This window comes from Polyodon spathula, chromosome 1, assembly GCF_017654505.1.
Source record: "Polyodon spathula isolate WHYD16114869_AA chromosome 1, ASM1765450v1, whole genome shotgun sequence".
Lineage (NCBI taxonomy): Eukaryota > Metazoa > Chordata > Actinopteri > Acipenseriformes > Polyodontidae > Polyodon > Polyodon spathula.
The window spans coordinates 38283409-38309362 of NC_054534.1; the positions used below are offsets into that span (position 1 = coordinate 38283409).

The window sequence follows — 25954 nt, forward strand, 5'->3', positions numbered from 1 at the left end:
GATTGTAATAATACTATTGTTGAATATCAATAGACGCTCCAGTGACATACCAAACTGGGTCTTCCCATAGGGCTCTGTTGTATTCACCTGAAATTTTAGAGGAAGTGGAGTTTACCAAAATAATGAGAATTTATTTTTATACATTTCCCCCTAATTGTTCTTAATTGAACACAAACCCTTATGCCTTATTAATTACCAATTTTCCATGGAAATTGTTAGTTTGGGCTGTTTTCAGAGAGCTCTGGAATAAAAGTTTGGGATTATTTCCATAGTGACTATACAAAAAGTTTTAATGTTTCTTCATTACCAAGCAATTCTACAAGAAGTAATGCAAGAACACCAGGTTGTATATATTGCATGATAGTTAAACATTTTAATAAAGGACATTAACTATGCTACGGTAGCTATCATTAACTCATTGCTAAACAACACTGACCAAACATCAGTATTCACATGATTGGGTTTAAAGTCTGGAATGAGATGCAGTAGCAGAGTAATGGTAGCTGCCTTGTATTCTGTGGAATGTCATAACCCATAATGTTTATGTGTGATAACCTTGGATCTGGATGGCTTAGTCTTTGTGCACTGAAAAAAAAAAAAAAACATCCTGGTTACACATACAATGTCATTAAGACCAGTCGGAATAAAAAGTGATTTAGGGCTTTACTTTGTAAGGTGAGGGTTTTTTTTTTCTTTTCTTAAATACGAAGCCCCTCGTACTTGGGAACTTGACTCTGTTTGTTTGTAATTTAGTTGGATTATTTGCTTTCTTCTTTCAGGACTCTTCGGATAAGAGATATTGATAATCATGGTTTACTATAGTCTAGAGGCTTCAGGTGCCTAAAATAATGTTTGATTTTCTCTGCACTAGAGTTTTATGCTTCTGTTTTTTTCTGGTGGAGATGACTAAAAGAAGTAAACGACTCAGTGCTGTGAATTAGAGATCTTATAACAAACCAACTTTGATTATCTCCTACTCGGTTGTTAATTGATTCATGGAGTGAGTTGCTAATTGTGTTTGTTTTTCTTTTTAGCGCTTGGGAGATGTGAAGCAACGTTAGCTGGTGACGAGACTGAGCTATCTGTGCATAGACACGATCACTGCACAACTTCAGGATGAATGGGGATATGCCTCATGTTCCCATCACCACTCTCGCTGGGATTGCTAGCCTCACAGACTGTAAGTACACATGGTTTACGTAGCATTACATTGCTGTTAAATGTATATAAGAAATGCCTGAGCTTGTTCTAGAAAATTTCTTTTGTTGGTTTTAGGGAGATTATGGTAAATACTTAATAACATTTTAAAATATAAAATAATTATACTTTTCCGCTAGAAGTTGAACATTCTTAAGTATGCACATATTGAATTTCCCCAAGTGATTTTAATGGTGGTAAAAGTTTATTTTGTTGAATACTTGAAAAGGATACGTGAAAAACCTTTATATTGATTTCCCGGTGAGATTTTTGTTTCACTCTCCAAACATGGCTAAACATAAAGGGATTATGGATACACTACCTGGATGCTCTTCTGACTGGCTGTGCTTTATTTGAAGCAACACACATGGAATATGGTTGCAGTTGGCATGATATCTGGGACCCCTGTGGAATTAAGTGACATTGGCACTGAGGATTTACAACAGTAATTGTAGTGATAACATCTTTTGAAGTTGATGTTGAAAGAGCTTTGAAGGAAGTGGACACCAAGGACTTTAAATTGGATAAAATTTAACTGGACATATTTTCAAGTGGGTCTTTACTTCCAGCTCAACCCACCAGAAGGTCTTTCATCAGTGTTTCATCTGCTTCAAAAAGGATTTACATTACAAGCAACTTTGCTTTTTATTGTTTTTCATGTTTTTATCAGCTAAATTTTGATTTAAGTTTAGATATGTGATGTAAAGAAACTCAAAACAGCAGAATTGCCAAATATTAATAATTGACTGATAGAGCTAATTACAACATGATTGGGATGTAGCAGTTTTCCAACGATTTTCAAATACAGTATTAAGTATTTTTCAGCTGGTCTTTCATTAACTTTTCTTGTTGTGGGGTTGTGTCTTAAATAAATATTGTATCGCCTATGTATTTTAATTACTTTTTCCGTTCAAGGACTTTGAATGTGTGTTTTTCATTTACTCATATCCACACAAAAAAAATCTAATTTCTTAAGTTAAGACTACACATGACAATGTGACTTCTACTGCTTTTTAAAATTTCACTTAAACTAACAATAGCAAATTTCCATAATACAGTCATTGTTAGGATGTGAGTTCAGTTTCCCATCTATCGACAATGGTGTCAGGAATCCAACGGTGAGCTTGAGGTCCCAGACAGAGAGTTCACCAGCAATAACCACTTCTCGCAATCCAAGGTGCATGCATGGGTTGAGGGTGTGTGCAAGTGCAGGTGCTCTGTGGTGTTGTAACAGGTTGTGCTGAGGTGGTAGTGCAGATGCTCCAGGGGTTTGCGCTTGCTCTGTAGCTTCAGCTCCTGATCAGTAGTCATCTGCCAAAATACAAAAACAGCAGAAACAGTGCTCTGACTTGTTAGAGTGTCAGTGTAAGGGTCCGTACTCGCATAGCTGCATCCCCGTTGTACTGCTAAACACCTCCCTGTGATCAGCCCGGCGCCACGCTCTATCCAATCACTGTGCACAACACAGCTGATCACAGTAGAGCTGTTCAGCAGTCTTACAGCTACGTCATTTCACACAGACTTGCTGTTCTGTCCTACCATTGAGTCGGCCCATCCCTTTGAAGACGTACCACCAACCTTACTAAGCGCCCTTCCAGGTCGGGAGGTAGACTTACATTTACAGATTCGTTCTCTACCATTTACAGTCTGTCACGGTACTTTTTGAAAACTGTTTTTTTAAATAATCTAACTGAATGCTCGTATGCCTGCCATTTTTCTTAGTAATGCAAGATGTGCAGCAATGTTTCCATTAGGAAGGCACAAAAGAGAGAGAACTGAATATAGGCCAGAGTAGATTTTGGGAGAATTAATCTGTCTGGGCCAACATGTGAATTAGTAGGCTGGTCACTGGTCAGATTAAATTCAGTACTGTTATTCTAAAACGTAGAAAATAAAAAAGTGGATATATTAAAGTAAGTGTCCTGCCCAGGTTAGGCTTTTCTTATTATTGCTTAAATGTTGCACAAATGCTAGCTAGCTTATTTTTCCCATTATTCCTTACAAGTCTATTGCATCAATTTTTAAAGAAGAAAAAAAAAATGTAGTGTTCAGTGTCTCAAAGGAATGTCAAGCATACAGTACTATAGGGTAAACCTTATGCTGTATTAATTTTTTATTTTGACATAGTAGGACTCTATGCATAAAACAGACAATAAACCGAGTATAAAGACATTGCTGGTAAAGACAGAATCTAAAGCTCCCCCCTCCTCCATTACAACAATGTACTTGATACAAAACACACTGAATTCAGTACTGTACTACAGTATCGCTGCTTAAATTGACTAGAAGGCAGAATATTTGGGGATGCTCATTTACTACAGATGAAAAAAAAAAAATCTAATAAATAACTTGTTTGTGCATTGTTCACCACTGCTTTAAACACAAGACGACAGCTAGCTACATGTGGTTTATTTTTCTCTGTGCTTCAGTCAAGTCCTAATTACCTTTTGTTCTGTTCTTCTTAAACCTAGTATTGAACCAGCTCCCTCTCCCGTCTCCTCTGCCTGCCACCACCACCAAGAGCCTGCTGTACAATGGGAGGATTGCAGAAGAGGTCAACTGTCTCCTGGCCTGTCGGGATGAGAACCTGGTGTCCCAGCTCGCACACAGCCTCAACCAGGTCTCCACGGACCACATGTATGTTACATAGACTTTTACAACATTAAAGTGATATGAAATTCCTCCTAAATACTGCATCAAACATGTTTTTAAAAAAAAAAAAAAAACATGGTGGTTTGAAGGAAAACAATTGCACACATTTTATTATGCTCACAGTAGGTTCTGAGGTGCCGATTGTAGAATGCATCTGTGCATTTTAGATCAAATTTATAATAACCAACAGCATATTCATGCTAGGATGTAAAATGAAGAGTATCGTATTACTTCAATTTGGCGCCGCCCTCATATTGACGTCGCAGTCATATATCAGCTTTATAATAGAAGCCGCCCTCGAATAAATGCTACTATCAATAAAGAAACATTAAGGTATTTTTTTTCTCCCCCCACTAAAAAAAACACACAGTAAACAAATAAGCTCACAACATTGACTATCAACCTAGCACGTATATTAGAAACTAATGTGCACACACATAGTAAGCACATTTTATTTTATGGTACTACAGTTCTGAAAGAAAATGCAAGATAAACTATGTACAGGACAGCAGTCCTTCTGAAGTTCTTATAGGTGGTTTTGTTTAGTTTTCAGTTCAGTTGTAATTACCGTACAAATAAAAACAATGTGCTTACTATCTATGAGAAGGTTTACTTTTGGTTTTTCTTGCAGAGAAATTACAAACAAGCAACTTACAGTGAGACAAAAAAGTAATGAGTAGGATATGTTGAGTTTTTACAGAAATCAAGCTGATATTCTGAGGTAATTTTTGGTGCAGAAAAAACATCTATGCCACACTCTTGGACTGAACTACCACACCATCATTGTCCTGCCCTTTAACAACAAATACACACTCCTTATTCGCTGGTACAGAACTCTCCTGACCTTCCAACTCCCACCTAATAGGCTCTCGGTAACAGATAAATGTACTGTAGTCAAAGTAGGTTAGCCACACACGCTGCTACAGACAGGTAGGCTACTGTATTACAGAAAATAAGCAACCGCGATACTTCTAAAATGTCATAAATCATGTAATAAAATATTGCAGCGTTTGAAAATCATAATATTATTAATAAAGGTTGCCTTTGTATAATGGCCGACCTCTTAAGCGCCACAGTCATTTTTATCAATTTAAAATAAGTGCCACGGCACCAGATTGAAGTAATACGGTATTTTATTTAACATCATTATTATTAAATTTTATAAATGCCGTGGTATATCCATGTCGATGACATGTAATGTCTTTATTGTGTCGGCGATAAAAATGTAAATTTTAGTAAGGTGGCGTACCTTACTTTTATTATGATAAAAATAACTTATAGAAATTTCCAACGCGACAGTATTACTGGTGGATAAACAATTCTTAAAGCACACCTGGGGTCGCTGTTACCACACCGCCGCGTCTAAGGTTAATCACGGTTTGTCGCACACGTAACTTTTGCAATAACAACTATTACCAGGTGTCACCAGTATGTTTTACTTAGTCTCGCAGAAACTTGACCGTGTGACGACAACTCAACGTTGTATCGCACAGTGAACAAACTTCAAAGTTCCGTGCTCCATGACGTCTCGATGGTGTGAAATACCACCAATATTAGCTGCAGAGTCACTTACAACAGCGTCTCACCGGAAAGACGGAGCACAGGGAGGTTAAATGACTTCCTCAGGGTCACACAATGAGTCAGTGGCTGAGCTGGGATTTGAACTGGGAACCTGCTGGTTGCAAGCCTGTTTCTTTAACCACTGGACCACACTTTAGGCACAACCCTTTGTTTTCTGGATAAGAAACACTTTGGTTTTGTTAGATGTTGCAACATGAACGTTCCTCGTGCTGATTAGTTGGGCTAAGGACAGCTTAACCATTTTGTTTTAAATGTTGGTAACACAATCTTAGTACATAAGAACATGAAAAGTTTGGCCCATCAAGTCTTGTCCCTTGTAAGCACACCATTCTCCTCTACTGGGAGGATCTCATCACCATTTGTCTGGTGTGAACTGCCCTTTATGGTGTAAAAAAAGGACTTCTTACCTTCTGTTCGAAACTTACTTTTACTCAGCATCCAGTAATGTTCTCTTGTTTTACTCTGTGCTAAATCCTTTACCTATACCATTTATGATTTTATAGACCAAGAGTCCCCTAGTTTCCTTCTTTTTTGTCTAGTCTGAAGAAATGTAGTTCTTTTGATCTTTCCTCAAAACTCATTTCATTAAGTCCTGGGATCAGCGTATTTGCTGTTCTCTATACCTTCTCGGGTGCAATTGTGTATTTTATGTAGAGGGATGACCAAAACCTTGCACAGTATTCTATGTGAGGTCTCACTAGGGAATTGTATTATCTTTGCATAACCTCTCTTGTATTACATGCTTTTTGCAATATAGCCTATCATTCAACTTTTGCTTTTTAATGATGACTTTGTTGAGATACTTTTAGTGATGACTGCACTACCTGAGATCTTTTTCAAAGTCCTCATCCTGTATTTCTACCTGATTATTTTATACTTATATCCTGGATTACACCCAATATGCAATACTTTGCATTTCTTAACATCATAATTCATGTGCCACAAGATTGCCCAGTTACAGAGCAGGTCCAAATCCCTCTCAATTAGCTGGTCTGCGGTTTCACTCCTCCCCTAGGTTTTAACAATCTTGCAATGTGTATCTTAGTCCAAGTCATTTATATAAATAAGGAACAGTAAGGGTCCAAGTACATACCCTTTACCTCGCTAAGATCCCCACCCCATCACATTTTTATACCTCTCACAATGACTCTTTCTGTTTTTTTTAACCAGTTCTGTATCATGTTTTTTTAATAGGTTATAATTTGCCTTTTTTTTTTTTTTTTTTTTTTTTTTTTTTGCAGAGAGTTGAAGGATAACCTTGGCAGTGATGATCCAGAGGGGGATATCCCAGTTCTGCTGCAGACCGTCTTGACCAGGAACCCCAATGTTTTCAGGGAGAAAAGTATGCAGAATCGATACGGGGTTCAGGGCGGTAAGGAGGAGATGGAAACATTGCTGCTGAAACACTTTTAAATGGTTGACATAAAAATCTGATTTGTTTTAGCCACTGTTTTCTGTGAGCTTTTAACTGTAAACCTAAAAGTACAAAATTCTGTTGACTTGTAAATCAGATTAAAAAAATGTCACACATTTAAGTGTGATTTTCTGACCGGCAGAATCCATATTGTTGCCAGTAATAGTTTTACAATGGTAAGATTTAGATTTAGATCAGGTTGAGGTGGTTCCATTCAGGGTCTTCCAGTTTTCTTTTGTGGATATGGGAATCAGAATTGTTTGGGGGTGTTAGTCCAGGAGTAGGAACAAGTGAAAGAAATTGTGTGCATAGCAGGGAATTATTCGGGTGTTTGTCTGGTGGAATGACCAGTAAAGGAAATAACTACATTTGTACAGTTGTAGAGAGGAATACTAAGACAAAGGTAAGGGTTTATTTTGTTGTGGTGTTTAAGTTGTTATTAGTTGTATGACAGATGTTCTTAGATTGATTGGCTCAACATCAGCAACTGGTCGCCTGCCTTCCTGATCTATAGTTAGTGTATTGTAGCGATGAGGCATTTAATTGCATTTAAAAAAAACAATTGGTTTGAGATGCTGTGTTCATATTTGCAGGGTTATATAAATACAGCAAGCTAAATGTGTGGAACCCATCATGACTTTCTAAGTTTCTGCATGATGGACACAGCACACCTTGTAATGTTTGGTACAAATCTGTATTTTATGATTCTGTTCTTGAAGTCCAAATACATGTGTTCCGTAAAAGATACAATACCACTGTGTCGGTGAAAGTGATATTGAACTTCACCTTTGACCTAATATAACTGACTGCCATGTTTTATGTTATGTGACTTTACCATTTCCAGATGATAAACACACACTTTATTTCAGCACTGCAGAATGTTGTGAGGCAGTGACTTTTAAACTCTGGGTGCTTTTTAAAAAAAAAAGAGGCAGCAATTAAATTGTTGGAATATAAATGAATTAATTCTAGCTGTATAATTTCTTGGAAGTTTGCCAACCACTGGTGTATGGAGATTACTAAATTCATTCATAAGTATAGTGCTTCATCATATTTATTGTTAGAGCAGAAATCAGCTAGAGAACCTCGTCCCGTTATGATGAAACTTGGTTTGAACATTGATTGAGTCATTAGAATTTGGGGATGTCTGTCTATCTGTCCTTACGTATGTATTACTGTATATTTCTTGTCACATTTAAATTTGTGTGAAGTTATTGACTGATAATCTGGGTATATATTAAATAATCTGTCCGTGTGTGTGTATACATGTCACCCGTTTAATACTTCTTTATAACAGCTAAGTGATCTGCTTTTTTGTAACACTGATTTAACTGGTTTAATTTGATATTAACAGCCTCGGCAGGGGGTGTATGCTACTAACCTGTTAAATCGATGCATGAAGATGAAGATAATTACTTCTCATGTTGTGTTTGCTCTGAGGGACACAATTGTGCTCTTAGTTTGAGGGTGTACAAGTATATACACCAGTTGTTTATGGTGTTTACTATTATGGTAGTACTTTTGTTTTTTATCTTGAGGTAAACCAGCTTGATGTGTAAAATGTGAGTATTTAAGATACGAAGAGTTAGAAATTCTTTTTACAGCTTATAGGTGAAAAGTGTTAAAGTTCTTTGTTTGCTTTCAGGTATTATGCAGCAGCCAATGATGCCACAATACAAAATGTCTCAGAATTCCATGCATGGCAGCCCTGCATCTTCAAACTACCAGCAAACCACTATCTCACACAGTCCTTCCAGGTGACTGACAGTTTTTTAATTTTTGTTACCCTCGCTTTGTTTTTTTTTTTTCAAATTAATTGTGTTCAATAGTTAGTAGTAAAACTAACTAACTTGTATAATAACTGACAGTAAATATATAGCAAACATTATGAATGGAAATATTAATCCTAATGCTTAACAGTTTTACTCCGAACTTAGTTATGTTTTGCCTTTTGTGATCCTTATAGTTAAGCTATCCTGTAATATTCATTTGAGTGATATTTTCTGAGAAGTGAGACAAACTTATGCCTTTCTCTGTTTCATTAACAGCCGGTTTGTACCACCACAGACAACATCTGCAAACAGATTTATGCCTCAACAAAATAGCCCTGTGCCCAGCCCTTACACCCCTCAAAGCCCTCCGGGATATATGCAATATCCACACCCCCCAAGTTACACTCAACACCAACAGATACAGCAAGGTAAGAGCAAAGAGCATGAGACATGGGAGAGCTTCGAGAGAGGTGCTATCGTTGTCTAATAACACATTGAGTCAATGACAAGCAGAATCTAGTTTCTGGTGCTGTAAGAGTGATTTTAAACGTCCAAAACACGTTGTTTAAATCTCCATATCATTGAGGCTCTGAGGTGAGTTGTGTTGTGGAACCATGCTACTGTCTGTTCTCTGGTAAGGTGCTGTTGAATAGTTAAACACTTTTGATACCAATTGTTTTAAACAGCCCAGGGGAAAAAGCTATCCCTTTGGTTCTGCTGTCAAAGTGCAGTAACACTGGTATAATACTTTCCTTTAAGGCATTTTTTGCCTTAAACAAATAAACATGTTTTTAAAAAAAATTAAGAATATATATATATATATATATATATTATATATATATATATATATATATATATATATATATATATATATAGTTTGACATGGACACATGGCACATAGAAGTTATTAAAAATCCTCTATCGCAAATATTTGCTCGTCCAAGTGCTTAAAAATGATTTACTAAAAATACATTTGTATTTCTTCACATATTAACTAACCTATTTAGTAATGCAACTGATAAATACAATAATGTGTCCAAGTTACCCTTTCAGTAGTGTATAAAATGTTTAAAACGTGTATATATACAAAGTATATTTAAAGTTAATGGCAACCAATATTTATTTTTTTATTTTTCTGATTTTAGAATTACATGGCTCCCCTCTTGTATCTGCACCTACATATTCAGGAAGCCCTCAGAGGCCAGTGCAGCCCTGTCTTATAGTGCAGACTCAGCCCTCTCCACAGCAGAATCCGTCTACCCCAGCATTAGGTATGGCAGCAGTACTGATTCCAACTTAATGGTGAATTGCCATTCTGGAGCCCACAGTATAGGGTATAAACGTTGATCATTACATCCCATCGTTCAGGTTTTTTATTTTTTGTGTGTGTATACTTTCAACATTGGCCATTTCCTATCCCATTTTTTGTTTGCCTGACTGCTAGGTTGTCATGGTTGATAGATGGAATCAAATAGAATTCATGATATACTAATGATAGTGGTGTCAGTAATTATACTTTCTTAGAATCCTGTTGTGTACAACATGCTTGACCTGTTAGTCAAATGTTGCGTAACATTTTGCTAACTAGTTGTAATTTCTTTACATGTGCCATTTGTGTCTTACTTTTTAAGTGTTCATCAATCTCGTCCATCACAATCCGTCGTTTAATTTCTAAAAGCGGTACCTTTCATATCACTCAAGATTTGGAACGTTTGTTCTTTTAAATGAGTATCACTGTTTATTTTTGTGTTTTGTATGCATGTATATATGTGGTAGGTAAGTACTTTATATAAAACATGTTTTTATTTAGTTTCAGTAGCCAGCCCCATGGTTGCTGGCAGCATGAGGAACATTCATGAGAACAAGGTGTCTGGCCAGGTGTCAAGTAATTCTGCTAATCACCACGCAGATAATTCCAGGCATGGGTCAAATGAAGACTACCTACACATGGTGCACAGAATAGGGAATGAGGTACGAATAAACGTTCACTGCTGAAGTGTTTTTATTGCTTATTTGTATCAGAATCCACAAGGCATTGTTTATGCCTGTAGATGGCACTGTGGTAATTAGTATGAAGAAGTTGGGGCCACCAGAGTCGAAGGATGGTGTTAGAAGCAAATTACATAAAAGGGAACCACTATAATGACGTGCTTTAAGTAAAAAAAAAAAAAAAAAAAAAACCTGAAGTGATTTGATTGATATGATTTGGAATGATTATGTCCAACCAGAACTTAAATCACCAGAAGAATTTGTATTCTTGTTTGTAACAAGTATTATAATCACACAGTTGTGAATATATAGAGCGATAAATGGTGTTTGTTGTCTTGTAACAGGAAGCTGATCCCTCCATGAGAAATGCTTCCTTCACTCTAAGATCTCCCCAGTCTGTGTGCTCTCCTGCAGGCAGTGACGGAACTCCAAAAGGTAACTAATATGACTTAGTCACACACATGCTTGTTCGCTGTGCTGCACTTTTGAATCAGTAGTTCCTTAAAGTAACAATGTTCATCCCCTGTCCTGATCTGTTTTACACTTTATAACTAGCCTTGTTAATTGATAAGAATTAAATAAGAGTTATGTATTTTCAGCTGGAGTTATGGGGAAATTCCAGCAAGGCTAAAAACCAAACTTTTTTTTTTTTTACTTTTCCAGCAGGATCCAGGCCACCCCTTATCTTACAGTCTCCACCCCCATATGCTTCGCCTAGAGATGGCCCACCAGACATCCTACTAGACTCTCCAGACAGAAAGAAAAAGCAGAAGAAAATGAAAATGAGCAAAGAAGAAAAAGAGCAGGCGGATAAGGCTGCAATGTACGACATAATTAGCTCTCCGTCTAAAGACTCAACAAAGCTTACGTTAAGACTTTCACGTGTGAAATCAACAGAAATGGACCCACAGGAAGATTTGCTTCCTGACATGGAAATTGGTACTGATCCTGAGAGTGACTTGGCATATAACAACATGCCTTACGTGGGCCAGCCCCCCAAACCGCCAGTAGCTCCCCAGGATTTGCACCGGTCCCTCAATGTTGCTGCACAGTGTCTGTCACAGAATGAGCAGGCTGCCTTCCTGCAGGCACAGCAGGTGCCTGTTTTACAGCAGAACACTTCGGTGGTATCAGCCAAACAGCCACAGCCTCCCACACTGCAACCCCAAGGTGCTCCTCCACAGCAGGGAGCCACGCAGCCCCTGTCAGTGACCCCCTACGATGAGGTGGAAATGGACGCTTTGGCAGAGATCGAGAGGATAGAGCGGGAGTCAGCCATCGAGAGAGAGCGCTGTTCAAAAGAAGTGCAGGATAAAGGTGCCTACTCTACTTACCAAAAGACATGGGAACTGTGTTTTGTTAGGTTTTTTTTTGTTGTTTTTTTAGTCTCTTCCTCAACTGCAGTATTTCTGCAAAAAAAGTATAGCTTGTCAATAGCATCCAGCTACTGCAAACACAACCCCATTTAGTTGCACACTGTCACAGACGTTCTAAGGAGTGTTGATTTTTATAAACAGTGTGATAATCCTCATCAGTATTGGACAGACAAGACTGTCTTGCTGAAATGTCCACCAACCTTCTTTAAATATGTTTTGGGAATGTAGCCTGCCCAAGGTATCCTCTGAGAAGCTATATTATAAGGCCCACACATTACTGTCTTCAGGCCAGGAAAAAAAAACTTTCATGTATTTGATCTAATATTCATACTAGTATTCAGCATACATATGTGTCATGCTATTTGCAATTTCAAAAAACAATAGCTCCGTAGAAATGTTTTATTAAGGTGCTGCTGTTCTGTGTGTTTTTTTTTCTCCCTCGCCAAGCAGTCCTTTCTGAGGAGAATGATGCCCTTCAGTGTAGTTGTTTTTGTTGTTTTCCAGATGGATCTAGCCATTGTATTTTATTGTGAATATATGTTGGGCATTTTTTCATTCCCAAAATTGTTTGTTCTTTGCATTATTGATTTTTGTTTTTTTAAAGCACTATAGTCTGTAGATTTGTATGTCTGTCTAACTATTGCCAAAAATCCAGACACCTTTATATTCTGTACTTGAAGAAAAAAAAAAAAAAAATCTTTCATCCAGCCCAGTCTTTCAACAACCTGGCAACAATAAAATGTCATATTTTACAAAGCCAATATAAATATTTTATTTTGCTAAGCTTCTACCTGATTATCACTGACATTTACTAAGCTCCTACGCCTGTTAAACTAAACATGATCTTCAGGTTTTTTACATATATACCTATATGTTTAATTAATGCTATTCCTAACAAGAAGAAATGATTAACAAAACACAATACCACAGCTCTTTTAAAGTTTATTCTTTTATAAATGTTCTTATCTCTATCTATTTGCAGACAAACCTTTAAAGAAACGGAAACAGGACTCTTACCCACAGGAGCCTGGAGCTGGAGGCACTGCTGGTGCTACAGGTGCCAGTGTTGGAGGAGGATGCAGTGCTGGTAACAAAGCTGCTCCTCAGGAGGCTAGCGCAGCAGGGAATGGTTCTAGCAGACCAGCCCTGATGGTGAGCATCGACCTCCAGCAGGCGGGGCGGACTGACTCGCAGGGTCTCCCAGACCCCAGTCTCCCAGATCCCACTCTCCCTGCTCCTGTAGACGAGGGACAGAAACAGACTGAAGACCCCCGAGGGTTGTCCATTGCTGTTGTTGCTGCTCCTGGGGAAGGTTCCATCAGCACTCGACAAGAAGACACAGCTGGCGTCCTCAAGCCCAAACCTGAGAACCGCCCCGAGACTCCCAGGAGGAAATCAGATGGTGAGGTTCAGAAAGCATCCGATGGGCGGCTTGAGGTCATTAAACACAGGCCTGAGACCCCCAAGCAGAAAGGAGGAGAAAGTAAACCTGAGACTCCCAAGCATAAAGGTGAAAGCAGACCAGAGACCCCCAAGCAGAAAGGAGAGGGCCGACCGGAGACCCCCAAACACAGACACGACCACAGACGGGACTCCTCTGCTAAACCTCCCAGTTCTGAGAAAAGGCCAGAGGTCTCCAAACATAGACAGGACGGCAAAACTGACTCTATCAAGGTTGAAACTGGAGGACGGGGATCAGAGATGCCCAGGCAGAGACCTGATGGGCGTCTGGCCTCCTCTTCTACTTCAGAGAATCCCAGACGAGACCAGGATGGCCACAAGCAGAGATCAGAGGACCGTAGTGATGCGGAGAGGCACAGAGGAGACCCCTCCAGGATAAGGCGGCCTGACACCCCAAAGTCCTCCAGCAGGGGCGAGTATGACTCCAAACATGGCATCAAATCAGAAGGCTCCCGGGACAGGGAGAGAGACAGAGACAGAGAAAAGAAACACAGGCCCGAATCAGGTGAGTCCAGGGAGAGGCCTGATAGCCCTCGGGTGAAACAAGAGCTCCGGGGGGACTCCAGCAGCAAATCTCGGCCTGACAGACCTGGGTTCAAATCCCCCAGCAGCAAGGAGGAACGGCGGTCAGACGGAAGCAAAAACAGACCGGATGGCCACAAGCAGCAGCAGCAGCTTGACAGCAAGCCAGATTTTCCCAGCTACCTGCTAGGTGGCAAGTCTGGGGCACTGAAAAACTTTGTAATTCCCAAAATCAAACGGGACAAGGATGGTAATGTCACTCAGGATTTGAAAAGGACACAGTCAAGAGAAGAGAATAAGATAAAGGTAGAGAAGATGAGCTTGGTGGAGGATTTAAACAAAGGATCTAAGCCAGTGGTTGTCCTGCAAAAATTAACATTTGATGAGGTTCAGAAATTCATAAAGGAGAAGGAGGATAGGAATGCAAGGAGTTCGAGCAAATCTGGCAAGAACAGACCATCCTTAAAATCGGGTAAAGGTAAGGCTGTTTTGCTTATTTACATTCGTTACTCCCAGTGTGTTGAGTTAAACTTTAGCTGATCATGTAGGATTTGTGGTAAATGGGAAGAAAGAAATAAGCTAATACCTTATCTGAGTAAGTCAGTATGTTCTAAATTGTCTTTGAGGGTGACTTGTTTTATTTCTCTTTACTGATTTCACTGCATTACAAAATTTATAAATGGGCTTGCTTAACAGCAGTCGCCAGAGGCGTATTTGGCGATTTTTGGTAATTGGCAGCCTCTTTAAGGTTGCCATTGCCACCCTCTAACAAGCTCATTCACACATCAGACAATGGAAAGAACACAGAAGGCTGATCGCTTCTTTCAGTACCATTTAAATAAGCTTCAGGTGTGCAAGATTAGTTCTAAACGGTGTCTGTGAAACCTAGTCATTCTGAATTAGTCTTAATATTTAATACGTAGCCTCATGCTATGATTTTACTTGCTGTGCAGTAGAAATTAACTGTTTTTCTGCCACATTGTTTTAGCCTCTGACCATTTTTCAGCACACTGATATTGTGGAATTTAATGATCTAAAGAGCAGTGGATCTTAAAATGTATAAACCTGCTGTGTCTTCAGAGATCTTTCTAGTGTATTTTTATGTATTTAGTGAGTTATATAGAGGTAATTTAAATAGTTAAAGATGGTATTAGATGCACCGCTGTTAATATCATAAAATAGACCTCAGTGTCTATACAGTTGTTTCCAGTGATTCATCGTCAAGTTCCATTAGTGATGTTCTCCAGTAAAAAAAAAAACTAATCAGTAATCATAATTATCATCCGTGACCCAATGAAGCAGAAAGTGGCTCTGCATTGGCAGTAAGCAGCACTGAACTGTCTGAGTGAGGCGTAAACATGATTTGTGTGCACATTGTATACATTGGGAAGTTAAGTATTGAATTTTAAACAATATGCTTAAGCTTTTAACTTGCGCTACTTTATTCTACTTTAACTTGCATTTCGTTCTCGCACTTGCCTGGAGACTGCTAAGTAGCTTCCCGTGTGTCCGTTTCGTGTTATGTTATGTCTATCTCCTGTAATTTTTCATTAATTCTGAATAAACTGGAAACACCATAATACCAAAACTACATCATTTATTAATATACAAATTACAATAGGTATGTTTTTATACTCTCCGTTTTGTTCTGGGCACCCACCAAAAATGTAAAAACTTGGTGCATAATGTTTTTTTTCTTCTAAACTCAGTGACTTGGACTAGTGGTTGTCTTGTTGCTCAAATATAAATTTGATAAATTACAAGAATTTAAAATATTTTATTTATTCGGCCGATAATCATGATTATCTTGATAATTTACAGATGATAATCGATAGCTGAAAATGTCTATCGCCCAACCCTACAACTAATTTTCTGAGACCATAAAAGTTTTTTCTTTCTTTTTTAAATTTTTTTTTTTTTTTTATATAAACTTGTGCCTTGGTGTCCCGTCCAGATTTTTACAAGTCAGGAAGTGTGCCTTATATTTTGCACCCGTTAAATTAAATGTAGATGGTTACTACCAATAAAAATAGCCTTGCAGTTGTTTAGGTTACTTAATTAAATAATCATAATATGGTATTGCTACTGTAACCAATTTTGTTTATTCATCTATGAGAAATATTAAACTCGCAAGGTTCTAAATTGGCAAAGGCCATTTTTTGGTATTTCTTGTACAGTAAAACCTGCCTAATCCAGCCCTTCTACATCCTGGCATTCTGTCTAATTCAGCATGATTTTTGGGTCCCAACCAAATCGAATGGGGTGATACCCTCTACTATATGGAACCCGTCTCTTCTGGAATAGGCATGATTTAGAAGTCACTTCATTCTAAAATCAGTGTAAATCTAACTGTGACATCTTGCACTGGGTCAGGTGATTTTTTACAAAACTAAAGCAAGACGTTGTGTATGTACTCGCATGTCCCTCCGGAGCCATTCTGATTTGTGCAGTTCTCTTGCCTTGAGACATTCTGAAAAGAAAAGATGCCTACTTAAAAGCTATACAGAAAAACCTGAATTCCAGCAGGAACGTTGACAGTGAAACAAGTGAACGTCTGTGTGCAGTGCTCTTCCAGATTGGAATAGAATAGTACTTTAATAATAGAACAGTGTGAGCATTTAACGGAGTATCATTACAAACATTTTAAAATGTATGTGACATATTAATAGTATAACTGTTATAATATATACTATTATATACTATTTTACAGTCTGAGAGCTAGAACTGCGTGACAGTGTGGTTGTGAATAAGGTAATGATGTGACTGAAAATAGTAAAAATGCACACAAACTCATCTCACAATTTGTGAGTGTGCCACTTAGAACTAATTAACTTGTGTCTTTGTTTCTATTCCATCTCTGACACAAAAAATGAAAAATAAGTTAAAACAAACAGATTAGTCCCATGGAAAGGGATAACAGTAGCACATGGAAAATAGATGTAATCATGTTTCTGTGTTTTGGTTAATTTCCCAAATAATGACATTTGTTAATCTCCTTTCTATGGTATACCTTTTAATGACTCAAAACAATTGTTTAAAGTTACAATTGTTTTGTCATGTTACCTTTGAGGCACAGTATTACATTTTTTTACAGTATCTCTAATCTAGCACAATTCTCTTGTCTCAAGTGACGCTGGATTGTACAGGTTTTACTGGATTTTGTGTAAGGCTGGGGCAATGCCTAATTTTTCACTATCGATATATCGTTCTCCAAAAATGCAGCTTCATTGACATTATGAAAAGGTAAAGAAAATGCAGTAATACATGTGGGGCTGTGGATTACTGTGTAACATTGCAAGTAACGCTTTAAAAACTGTTATGCATATGACACTGATTACATCAGTTTATGCATATACAGTAGTAATTAAACATAAATCCATAAACAGTCAGAGTAACAATCAATCAGAAGAAAACTATGCAGGACATTTTAATAAAATGCAAACAATAGCAACAGTGAGTTTCTAAAACACAGATGTAAAACATTTTCCCTTTTCATCCCTATCCAATAATTGTGTATATACAAAGTACTTTTATGCAATGAAACATGTCAAAATGGTTCCACTGCTCCCTGCATCCTCTTTAAAAAAGAAAAAAAAAAAAAAAAAAAAACACAACTTGCAGCCAGAGTTATAGGGTATATTTTAACACGTGCAGGGTATTGCTGAGTGATTAGACATAATCTGTATTAGAATGGACAACCGAGTGGCTTTCTAAATACCATGTACACACACACACACACACACAAACACGTCTGGTTACTGAACAAAAAATAAGCTTAAACTTTTGGCAGCACACAGATTTGTTTTATTATAAATAATAGGTAATTTAACAACAGTATATGAATTAAAAGGTAATAAACAATTAATTTAAAACAAGCGTGTCTGTTAACCATATGTAATCTATCAATCTATTCAATAAAACACTACAAGTTGGGGGATAATCTCTGATTTCAGTGGAAATGGTTGGTCATGTGTTTTGTACTTTTGTAAAAATGTTGAATAACCCCTTAGTAAGTTTTTAATCCTGAACGTGGATAAATAACCTCTATTAAACAAAAAAAGTGTGCTGTAAAACAGTAAAAACTGAAATCACCTTACCTGAAATTGGAAGCATCCCATTTTTATCTATCCTTGTATACGATAGTTGTACATTAATTCAAGTTCTGCAAAACTTTGTTCTTATCCTGACAATTGTGTATAATAGCCATTTCAGTTTAGCAGTGGATACAAACTACCAGAAACAATTTAGAAATGTTTTTGCCAAAGATTTTTGGCAAATGTACACCTACAAGTATCTTTAAAAAAAAAAAAAAAAAAAAAAAGTAAGACAACAACTCAAGATTTAGGCTATCTTTTTTTTTTTTTTGGAAACAATATGGCTGGAATTATCAAATAATTTGAGCATTGCAAGTCTATTGAATGCTGCCATTTTTGTTTTATAAATGTAATTGTACTTTACTAGAGCTCTGTGCTTAGAGACCGAGCAGTATTGTTCAGATATTTGATTATTCAGCTGTTTCTCGTTATTCAGATGTTTTAACTAGTATGGGTATTTCCGACCCACATACAGAGTGCTGTTATTGGCATTAAACTTCTGCCAATTGTTTTTGGTTGTGAGGCGACATCCTTATTCATCACTGCAAACATTGAGTGCAGGTTACACATCTTATCTGAATGCTGTCCATCGAAAGTTTATTTTTTTTTGTTTTATTCTCTCCATCTCCTTAACTTTGTGTCTGTGACTCCTGATGCCACCTCATGTACTGTACATATCATCAAAGCAGGGAGGTCAAGGAACTGTCTCCATCTTACACTGAATACACTACGTAACACAATTTTTGTTCCTGGGTAGTAAGTGTTATTTCCTAATTGCTTATGCCTCAAAAGTATAGAAAATGGCTATTATTCCCCACAAACTTTGCTTTTGTGACCAGGACAGTGATAATTCAAAATATCACTATTTCCAATGGGAAAACGAGCAAATGTGTGTCTTTTCGTTCACATAAAGTCAGAAAAAAACAACATATGAATCCAAATTAACTGTATACAAATTAAAATGTGTACAGTATAATAGTAAATCTCGAAAAACTACGCACTTCTAAATCTTGTAGTCATTTTTGTATTACTTTAGTATAAATACATGTTAATTTGGATTCATATGTTGTTTTTTTCTGACTTTATGTGAACGAAAAGACACACATTTGCCCGTTTTCCCATTGGAAATAGTGATATTTTGAAATATCACTGTCCTGGTCACAAAAGCAAAGTTTGTGGGAAATAATAGCCATTTAATATACTTTTGAGGCATAAGCAAGTAGGAAATAACACTTACACCCAGGAACAAAAAAAAACAAAAAAAAAACACAAAGCCTGTTGCCACAACCTTCTGCTGACCTCAACTTTTCTTAAACATGCATGTATTTATGTATGTTTAGCTATTTTTTTTATTTTTTTAAGTTAGTAATGTATAAAAACGAATAGTGAGGTTTGAGTTCTGTAGTCTGTTACAAGCTATCAGTTATATATTAAACCCTACCCCCTCTAATTTAATCGAACGTGATACTTCATTCCATTACAGGATGTTGTCCGATTGTTATTCAGGTTTGGAAGAAGCTGGTTAGGTTAGGTTTTTATTTATTATTATTTTTTTTTTAAAGAAAGTAACAAGTAACTTTTTGTAGGTGAGAAGCTGAGACTAGGGGTGCACCGATAATCGGTAGCCTATCGACATGGCACAGATATAAGGGGGGAAAAAAAACACAATCGGCTGTCGGCAGTTTTTGTTATTTTAGCCGATATTCATGCCGGAATTTCTTCCAGCACAGAATTTGTTTGGTCAGGCGCGCTTACTAATGACGCAAGAACGCTCATGTTCCCACTGCTGTATAACGTGCGGTTATCCTGCAATAAATAAGTCTCAAAAGAGCGGTGTTTGGATTTTTTTTTTTTTTTTTTTTAATATCTGAAGACGACAATAGGATAGCGAGTTGTGTGCAGAAAAGCAGACCTGACGCTACAATAAATCTAACGAAACTGTGAGTAGAATATTATTCTGATGCTTAAAAAAAAAAAAAAAAAAAAAAGTTATTTAGGTTGAATCCTAAATAACATTGGTGGTTTTAATTTTTTGTTGTTATTACACAATGTACTTCCAAGTTACCTTTTGTATGTTTTGTTATCTTGCTTATTCGGTATTGTTTGCTGGTGTATTCAGCGGCATTTTGAAGCAATAATATTGATAAACTGTACCATTTATCTGTCTATATATGACAGATAGATATTATATATATATATTATATATATATATTATATATCTATATATATATATATATATATATATGGTGTGTGTGTGTGGTCGTTTGTACATACATGTGTTTGGAGGGGGGTTCCCCAACTTTTTTTTGTATTTTGTTAAACGGATCTTTATAACGTCTTTTTGTTTCTGATTAAGTGAACAATTTAAGTACTGCTGGATTTTTAAGCAGTTAATTCTTAAAATAAGAGTTTAACGAATATTGTAGTTGACATTGAGTAGGTTACATTTCTTTTGGTCGATGTTATAATACGCAATGTTTGACAGTAAGTAGCTATTAAAATTAATGTCACATTATGTACTTTTTTTTCTACAGAAGTGTTTTACTAGTACAAATGCAAAGTATTATTTTAGTGACTGTTGAGAAACAAATGTATAAACTGCTGTCAAGTACACAATATAATACTATGTTATTCTTTATTCATTTTCTGAAATAAACAATGCCTGTTCATTCTTGTCATAAATACAACAAATAAACTGCCTGTTTAATTAACATTTATAATTATAAAATAGTTTAAATTTAGGCCATATGTCTTGTTTTGGTAGTTTAAAATAGCTTACCTGCACTGTCTATTATTAGTATCGGCTGATATGGGTAGGTAACCATCAGCTGTCTGGTTGGCCAAGAAAATCTTTCAGTGCACCCCTAGCTGAGACATTTATTTTGTTGAAAGTTTTTCAATTTTTATTGTTGTTTCACCCAAAGGTCTATTTCCCAGTTTGTTTTCCAGATGTATTTTAAATACCGTTTTTGGAATCCTCATGCAGTTTCATCTAAAGTAATATGTTGGGATCACTAAAATAATTGGCTTGAATCATTTTCCAAAAAAATGAACACTTGTAAATTTTGACTTGTTTCATTTGTATTAAAAATAAATAAATAAAGATACAATAAACATTAATGGTCATTCCCAGATACATGATGATTGGGTTTCTGCATCTGCCTTCCCCACATGCTGAACCCCGATAAAGTCTGTGTGGACAACACTGTTGACAGCATACTTCACGTAGCATTTCACTGCTTCACTAATAGAACTGTCGAACCGTCCGAGTTAACAGACAGATATTTAGCAGTTGCCATTCCGTTTAACGGGGCTGGACTCTGGGTCCTCGCAATAGCGTGTACACACTCCTGTGTCTGTTAAAAATTTCTATAGGTTTTCCCCACGTTTAATCCTTTTGCCTCATCCAGGTCACACATCCATTCACAATCAGAAAACGGTGGTGCTGCTTTGCAAGGAGCTGTTCTAAAAAGCACTTTTAGCTTCAAAATCACAGAGGTGTTTATGGTGTGTAGTAATTGTTAGCTTTTGATATGCCTTTTTAGCAGTCTTTGCCTTCATCAGTTTAACACAATATAATGATTACTTGATTTTTCATGCGCTTTAAAATTGACTGTCTTCAAGGTAGACGACACTGTCACAGCTTTGTCATACTGGATGCACTGTGCTTATTTTCTGAAGGTGTAGACTTACTGCAGACAGTCACATTGTGAAAGCCAGGTTACTTGTGCTGCCTCTCTGTCATATTCCTTGTTTGCAAATCATTCTCTTTTTTCTTTTGTGGTGGGGTGTTTGAAATTACTTTACACTTACTTTAAAGGTGTGATATGCTGTTAATTTATTCATCACTGTGGTTTAAATGTAAACTTTCAGTTTTGAACTAACTCTAATTTTTCAAAACAGTATCAAAATGTTAAAACACAAGATAGCCATTTCCTCATGTTACATTTCTTTGAAATAGACGTTGTGAAATTGTCCTAATATTTTACACTAAATCTTGTAATACGAATACAAAGACATAGTTAAGCAATTATTCCTGAAATCTGTATAGTTTTAAATACTTTAATATTTTACACTGATTAAAATCGGCCTACCAGTCGAATGTGTTGTGTTCAAGCAATTTGGCTTTTTCAAAGTAAAAGTACATAATTGAATTAAATTAAATGTAAAGAACTGGCCATTTTTATAAAGTAATAATGTCTTTATTTTTATATAGTGCCTTTCATTGTGGACCACCATCACAAAACGCTTTACAGAGGTAGGCTGTGAACTGTGCATTATATGCAGAGTCACTTACAATAGGACATTGGTTTAACATCTCATCTGCAGAATGGAGCACAAGGAGGTTAACACAGTGAGTCAGTCAGTGGCAGAGGTGGGATTTGAACTGGTGGCCTGCTGGTTACAAGCCCTGGACTTTTACCACTGGACCACATTATCAATACTGTTTTGATGTCTAAAAAGTACATTTTGTTCATACCAAAAGTTCACAATTAAACCACAGCGATGAATAAATGAATAGCGTAAGTAATCACATGGACAAAATTAAACGAAACCCTGACACATTCACATAGCTCAAAATAATGTAAAATTCGGCATGACAAGATGAAGGGAAATTTCAGTTCTAAGTGACTGTTTTGTAAGCATTATGAATGTTTGTTCGCCACTGCTGCACCCTGTTAGAAAATAGACCTTTCCTGCATTTTGTAAACGCAAACCTGTATCTATATCTGTGCGCTTTTTTAAACACTCGCCCACAGGACTACCGAGACACAGACATCAACTAGTCCTTGTCGGTTTTAAGTCGCCTCGGGCGAGTGTTAGTTTCTAGCACTGGATTGGATTTAATTTATTCTTTGCCTGCCTCAACCATATTTGATGTAAATCGGATTTATGGTTAACCTGTTGTGTGATTACTCATGGAATTTACCAAATTGTACACTTAATGCAATAAACTAGTTGATAGTTGACAACTTGATAGTGTGGAATTCTCAGCGCAATTTATGCACCACCTCAAACTGTAAAGAAAGTAGCACAAACATTTAGAAGTTACGACATTACTGTAACATTTCATTAGCACTATGCAGTTTGTTTCACAGACCCCGAAGACAGCTAATCTACTGTCTTATAATGCACTAAATTAAATTGTTCAAGTAACAAAGCACACATATAGCATGTACTGTATGCATGCAGTGGTTGATATATTTTAAGTTTAGTTATAGCGCTAATGACAAAGATTTAGCACAATAGTAGTAAATATCCCTGCTACAGTAGTAATGCATCTGAATTAAGAGCTTGTCCATAGAGCAAGGTAATTTCAGTGTAGCCTACCTATTGATACTGCACTGGGAGAGTGACTTGTTTTAATACAGACCTGTTTGTTTGACTACAGGTGGAATAGACCAGTCTGTGTTGAAGGACTTGCCCCCTGAGCTGCTTGCAGAGATTGAGTCTACCATGCCTTTATGTGAACGGGTAAAGATGAACAAGCGAAAGCGTGCTACTGTCAATGAGAAACCGAAATATGCCGAGGTCAGCTCTGATGATGATAGTAACAGCGAAGAGGCCTTTGAGTGTAAGTAAAACAGTATTCCCTTTCAAGTACAAAGTGTATCAATTACATAATGGGTTAACTTTGTTTAGTTGAAATTCTGAGACTTATCAAAGCTGTCACGCAGTAACAGCAACGTCATCACACCAGTGTCCACCTCCATGATGACAGTTGAACAGTTCAATTATCTTTTCAGCCTGATTTGATCAAGATGCAGCGAGATTCGTCGTTTTAAACAGTTACATCTAAAGCTAAGATTTTGTTTTAAAAAAGCGTATTTGATTGTATGTTTCTTTGCAGAGTTAATCGCAGAATTATTTTATAATTTAAGCTTTTTTTCCCTAGAGGTTTTGAGTGTGTTTTGTGAATTCGTACGCGGTCTTGTGGCAAGCTGGGAGCCTGCACACCCCCTTGCGGATCATTTCACCCTCCTCTCTGTGTCATGGTTCACACCGGCTGGAATTGTATCTCTGAGGAGATTTTTCAAGCTATTTGGGCTCAGATAGTCTTGTGTTAGTGCTGCCTAGTCTGCCAGGCTAGTGTGGGAAGTTGTGTATTGTATAGAGTATATATTATTTTGTACAGTGTCTACTGTTACTGGGTTATTTGTATAGCGGTAAGAACTGCCTGTGTGCCACTTTCTTCGCTGTTTCTTTTCCAGGTGCACAACGTGAGTTGCTGATTTTTCTTCAGCTAGCAGCATTTTCTGGAACCAGATTGTGTTTGCTGACTCACACTCCTGTATGAACACTGTGGTGCTCAGCTGACCAGCTACACCGACCGATGGATCGCAGTCTAGAATTTAAAGGGGAGGTTCCATTGTTTCTAAGGTTTACGCATAGATCACTGTACTAGTGCTACGTCTGGGGAATTAGTAGATTGAGCCCAGGGAATAAGTAGATCGGATATATTAACAAAAAATAAATACTTTTAAATGGATTTTTTAAGTATAAATTTACATAAAAAGGTAGATCGGACGTATTTGACATTCACTCATTTTATTTCCCAATCTAAGCTAGATATATATATGACAACATTCTTGTTCCTGCTCTAATTTAGCTGTCATGTTGAGTTAATCTTTTATTTATTTTTTTTAAACTAGGATGATAAAATTTAGTCTTTGTAAACTGTGATAGTTGCTGCTAAGCCTACTGACAAAATATTATAAGCAATGCTAATAATAATGTATGATTGTATGTCATTCGAATATTTTACTAAGACATTTTAATTTTGATTAAAGATTTACATGTTAAAATGTTGTCAAGCCTTTTACTATAATATACAGTAAATAAATCTTTGCGATCACACATCAACTACACCCTAAATCTGACTAATGACATTTTTAAATACACACCGGTAGAAAAAGTTAACAAACGTTTAACACTTTAGTCAGAGTATAAAGACATAACAGAAAACTTTACATCACGCATTTTTTACAGACAGGAAATAAATAAATAAAACCAAGAAAGAGGTGTGTGAACACATTACCATACGATCTGGCAAATAAAATGATCAGACAGAAAATGCTGAGTGCAGTTAACTTCCCCTTTAATCAAATAGCTGCCGCGCCTTACTTTTACCTTACTGTGCTTGTGTGATCTACTTTTTCCCCAGTCTACTTTTTCCCTACGACACCGGCATACACTTTGTCCTGCCTCGGGATTGAGCATTTGTGTTGAGCCATGAAGGATCGCTCTTTTTGCGAGTTCTGCTCTACCCTAACAAGACGCTCGATTGAGAGGCGGCAGGCACACCTGATTAAAGGAGACACACTTGCCCTGGCTCAAAGGTCACCCTCTTCTTCTGTGGAGCAGAGAGGCTCTCCACACCCTGCACACACTTCTGCTTTGCACAGGCACCACTTCAAGGGTAGAAGGTCCTCTTCATCATCGAAGAGCAGATGGACAGAATGTGGCAGGCGATCTCTGTGCAGCAGTCTTTGTTGACTAGCCTGTTAGATACGCACACTGCTCCATTTGCCCCCTTCTTCAGTTCACTGATGGAACAGCAGGTTGAGGACGTAACTGTCTGGCAGCAGGACAACTCTGTGTCTCTTGCAGCCTCAGAGGAGCCTAATTAGGATATGGAGCAAGAACTGGAACTCGGGCCTACCCGAATAAGCAATGCAAGGTCACTGAGACCATGCTCAAAATGGCTTATTCGGCAGAGTCCCTCGCCACATGCATGGGTAATATTGCTAGCACCCTTGTGACGTTCCAGGCTACACTGCTGCAGGCGCTGTCGGTGAACCACAGACTCTCCCAGTGCATGCTGGAGGAGCTGTGCCTAGTGACAGATCACCTCCTGGAGCTGTCCAAATTTAATGGACAGGCACTGAGCAGTGG

General features: G+C 37.3%; 1 protein-coding gene across 6 annotated transcripts in view; it reads left to right on the plus strand.

Annotated features, from left to right (window-relative positions):
* The first annotated feature begins 1033 nt into the window (after positions 1-1033).
* Positions 1034-25954, plus strand: part of LOC121318354 (nipped-B-like protein) — a 62276-nt gene continuing 37355 nt past the window's right edge. Inside the window, exons 1-11 of one of the 6 annotated variants that reach the window (XM_041254922.1) lie at positions 1034-1180; positions 3669-3834; positions 6672-6802; positions 8490-8601; positions 8893-9044; positions 9762-9887; positions 10427-10587; positions 10950-11040; positions 11269-11922; positions 12964-14442; positions 23451-23633. In XM_041254922.1, coding sequence (XP_041110856.1) covers positions 1117-1180; positions 3669-3834; positions 6672-6802; positions 8490-8601; positions 8893-9044; positions 9762-9887; positions 10427-10587; positions 10950-11040; positions 11269-11922; positions 12964-14442; positions 23451-23633 — 3319 coding nt within the window. In that variant the 5' untranslated portion in view covers positions 1034-1116. The remainder of the gene's footprint in view (positions 1181-3668; positions 3835-6671; positions 6803-8489; positions 8602-8892; positions 9045-9761; positions 9888-10426; positions 10588-10949; positions 11041-11268; positions 11923-12963; positions 14443-23450; positions 23634-25954) is intronic. The other 5 variants (XM_041254932.1, XM_041254940.1, XM_041254949.1 and 2 more) reach the window with 5 other exon arrangements.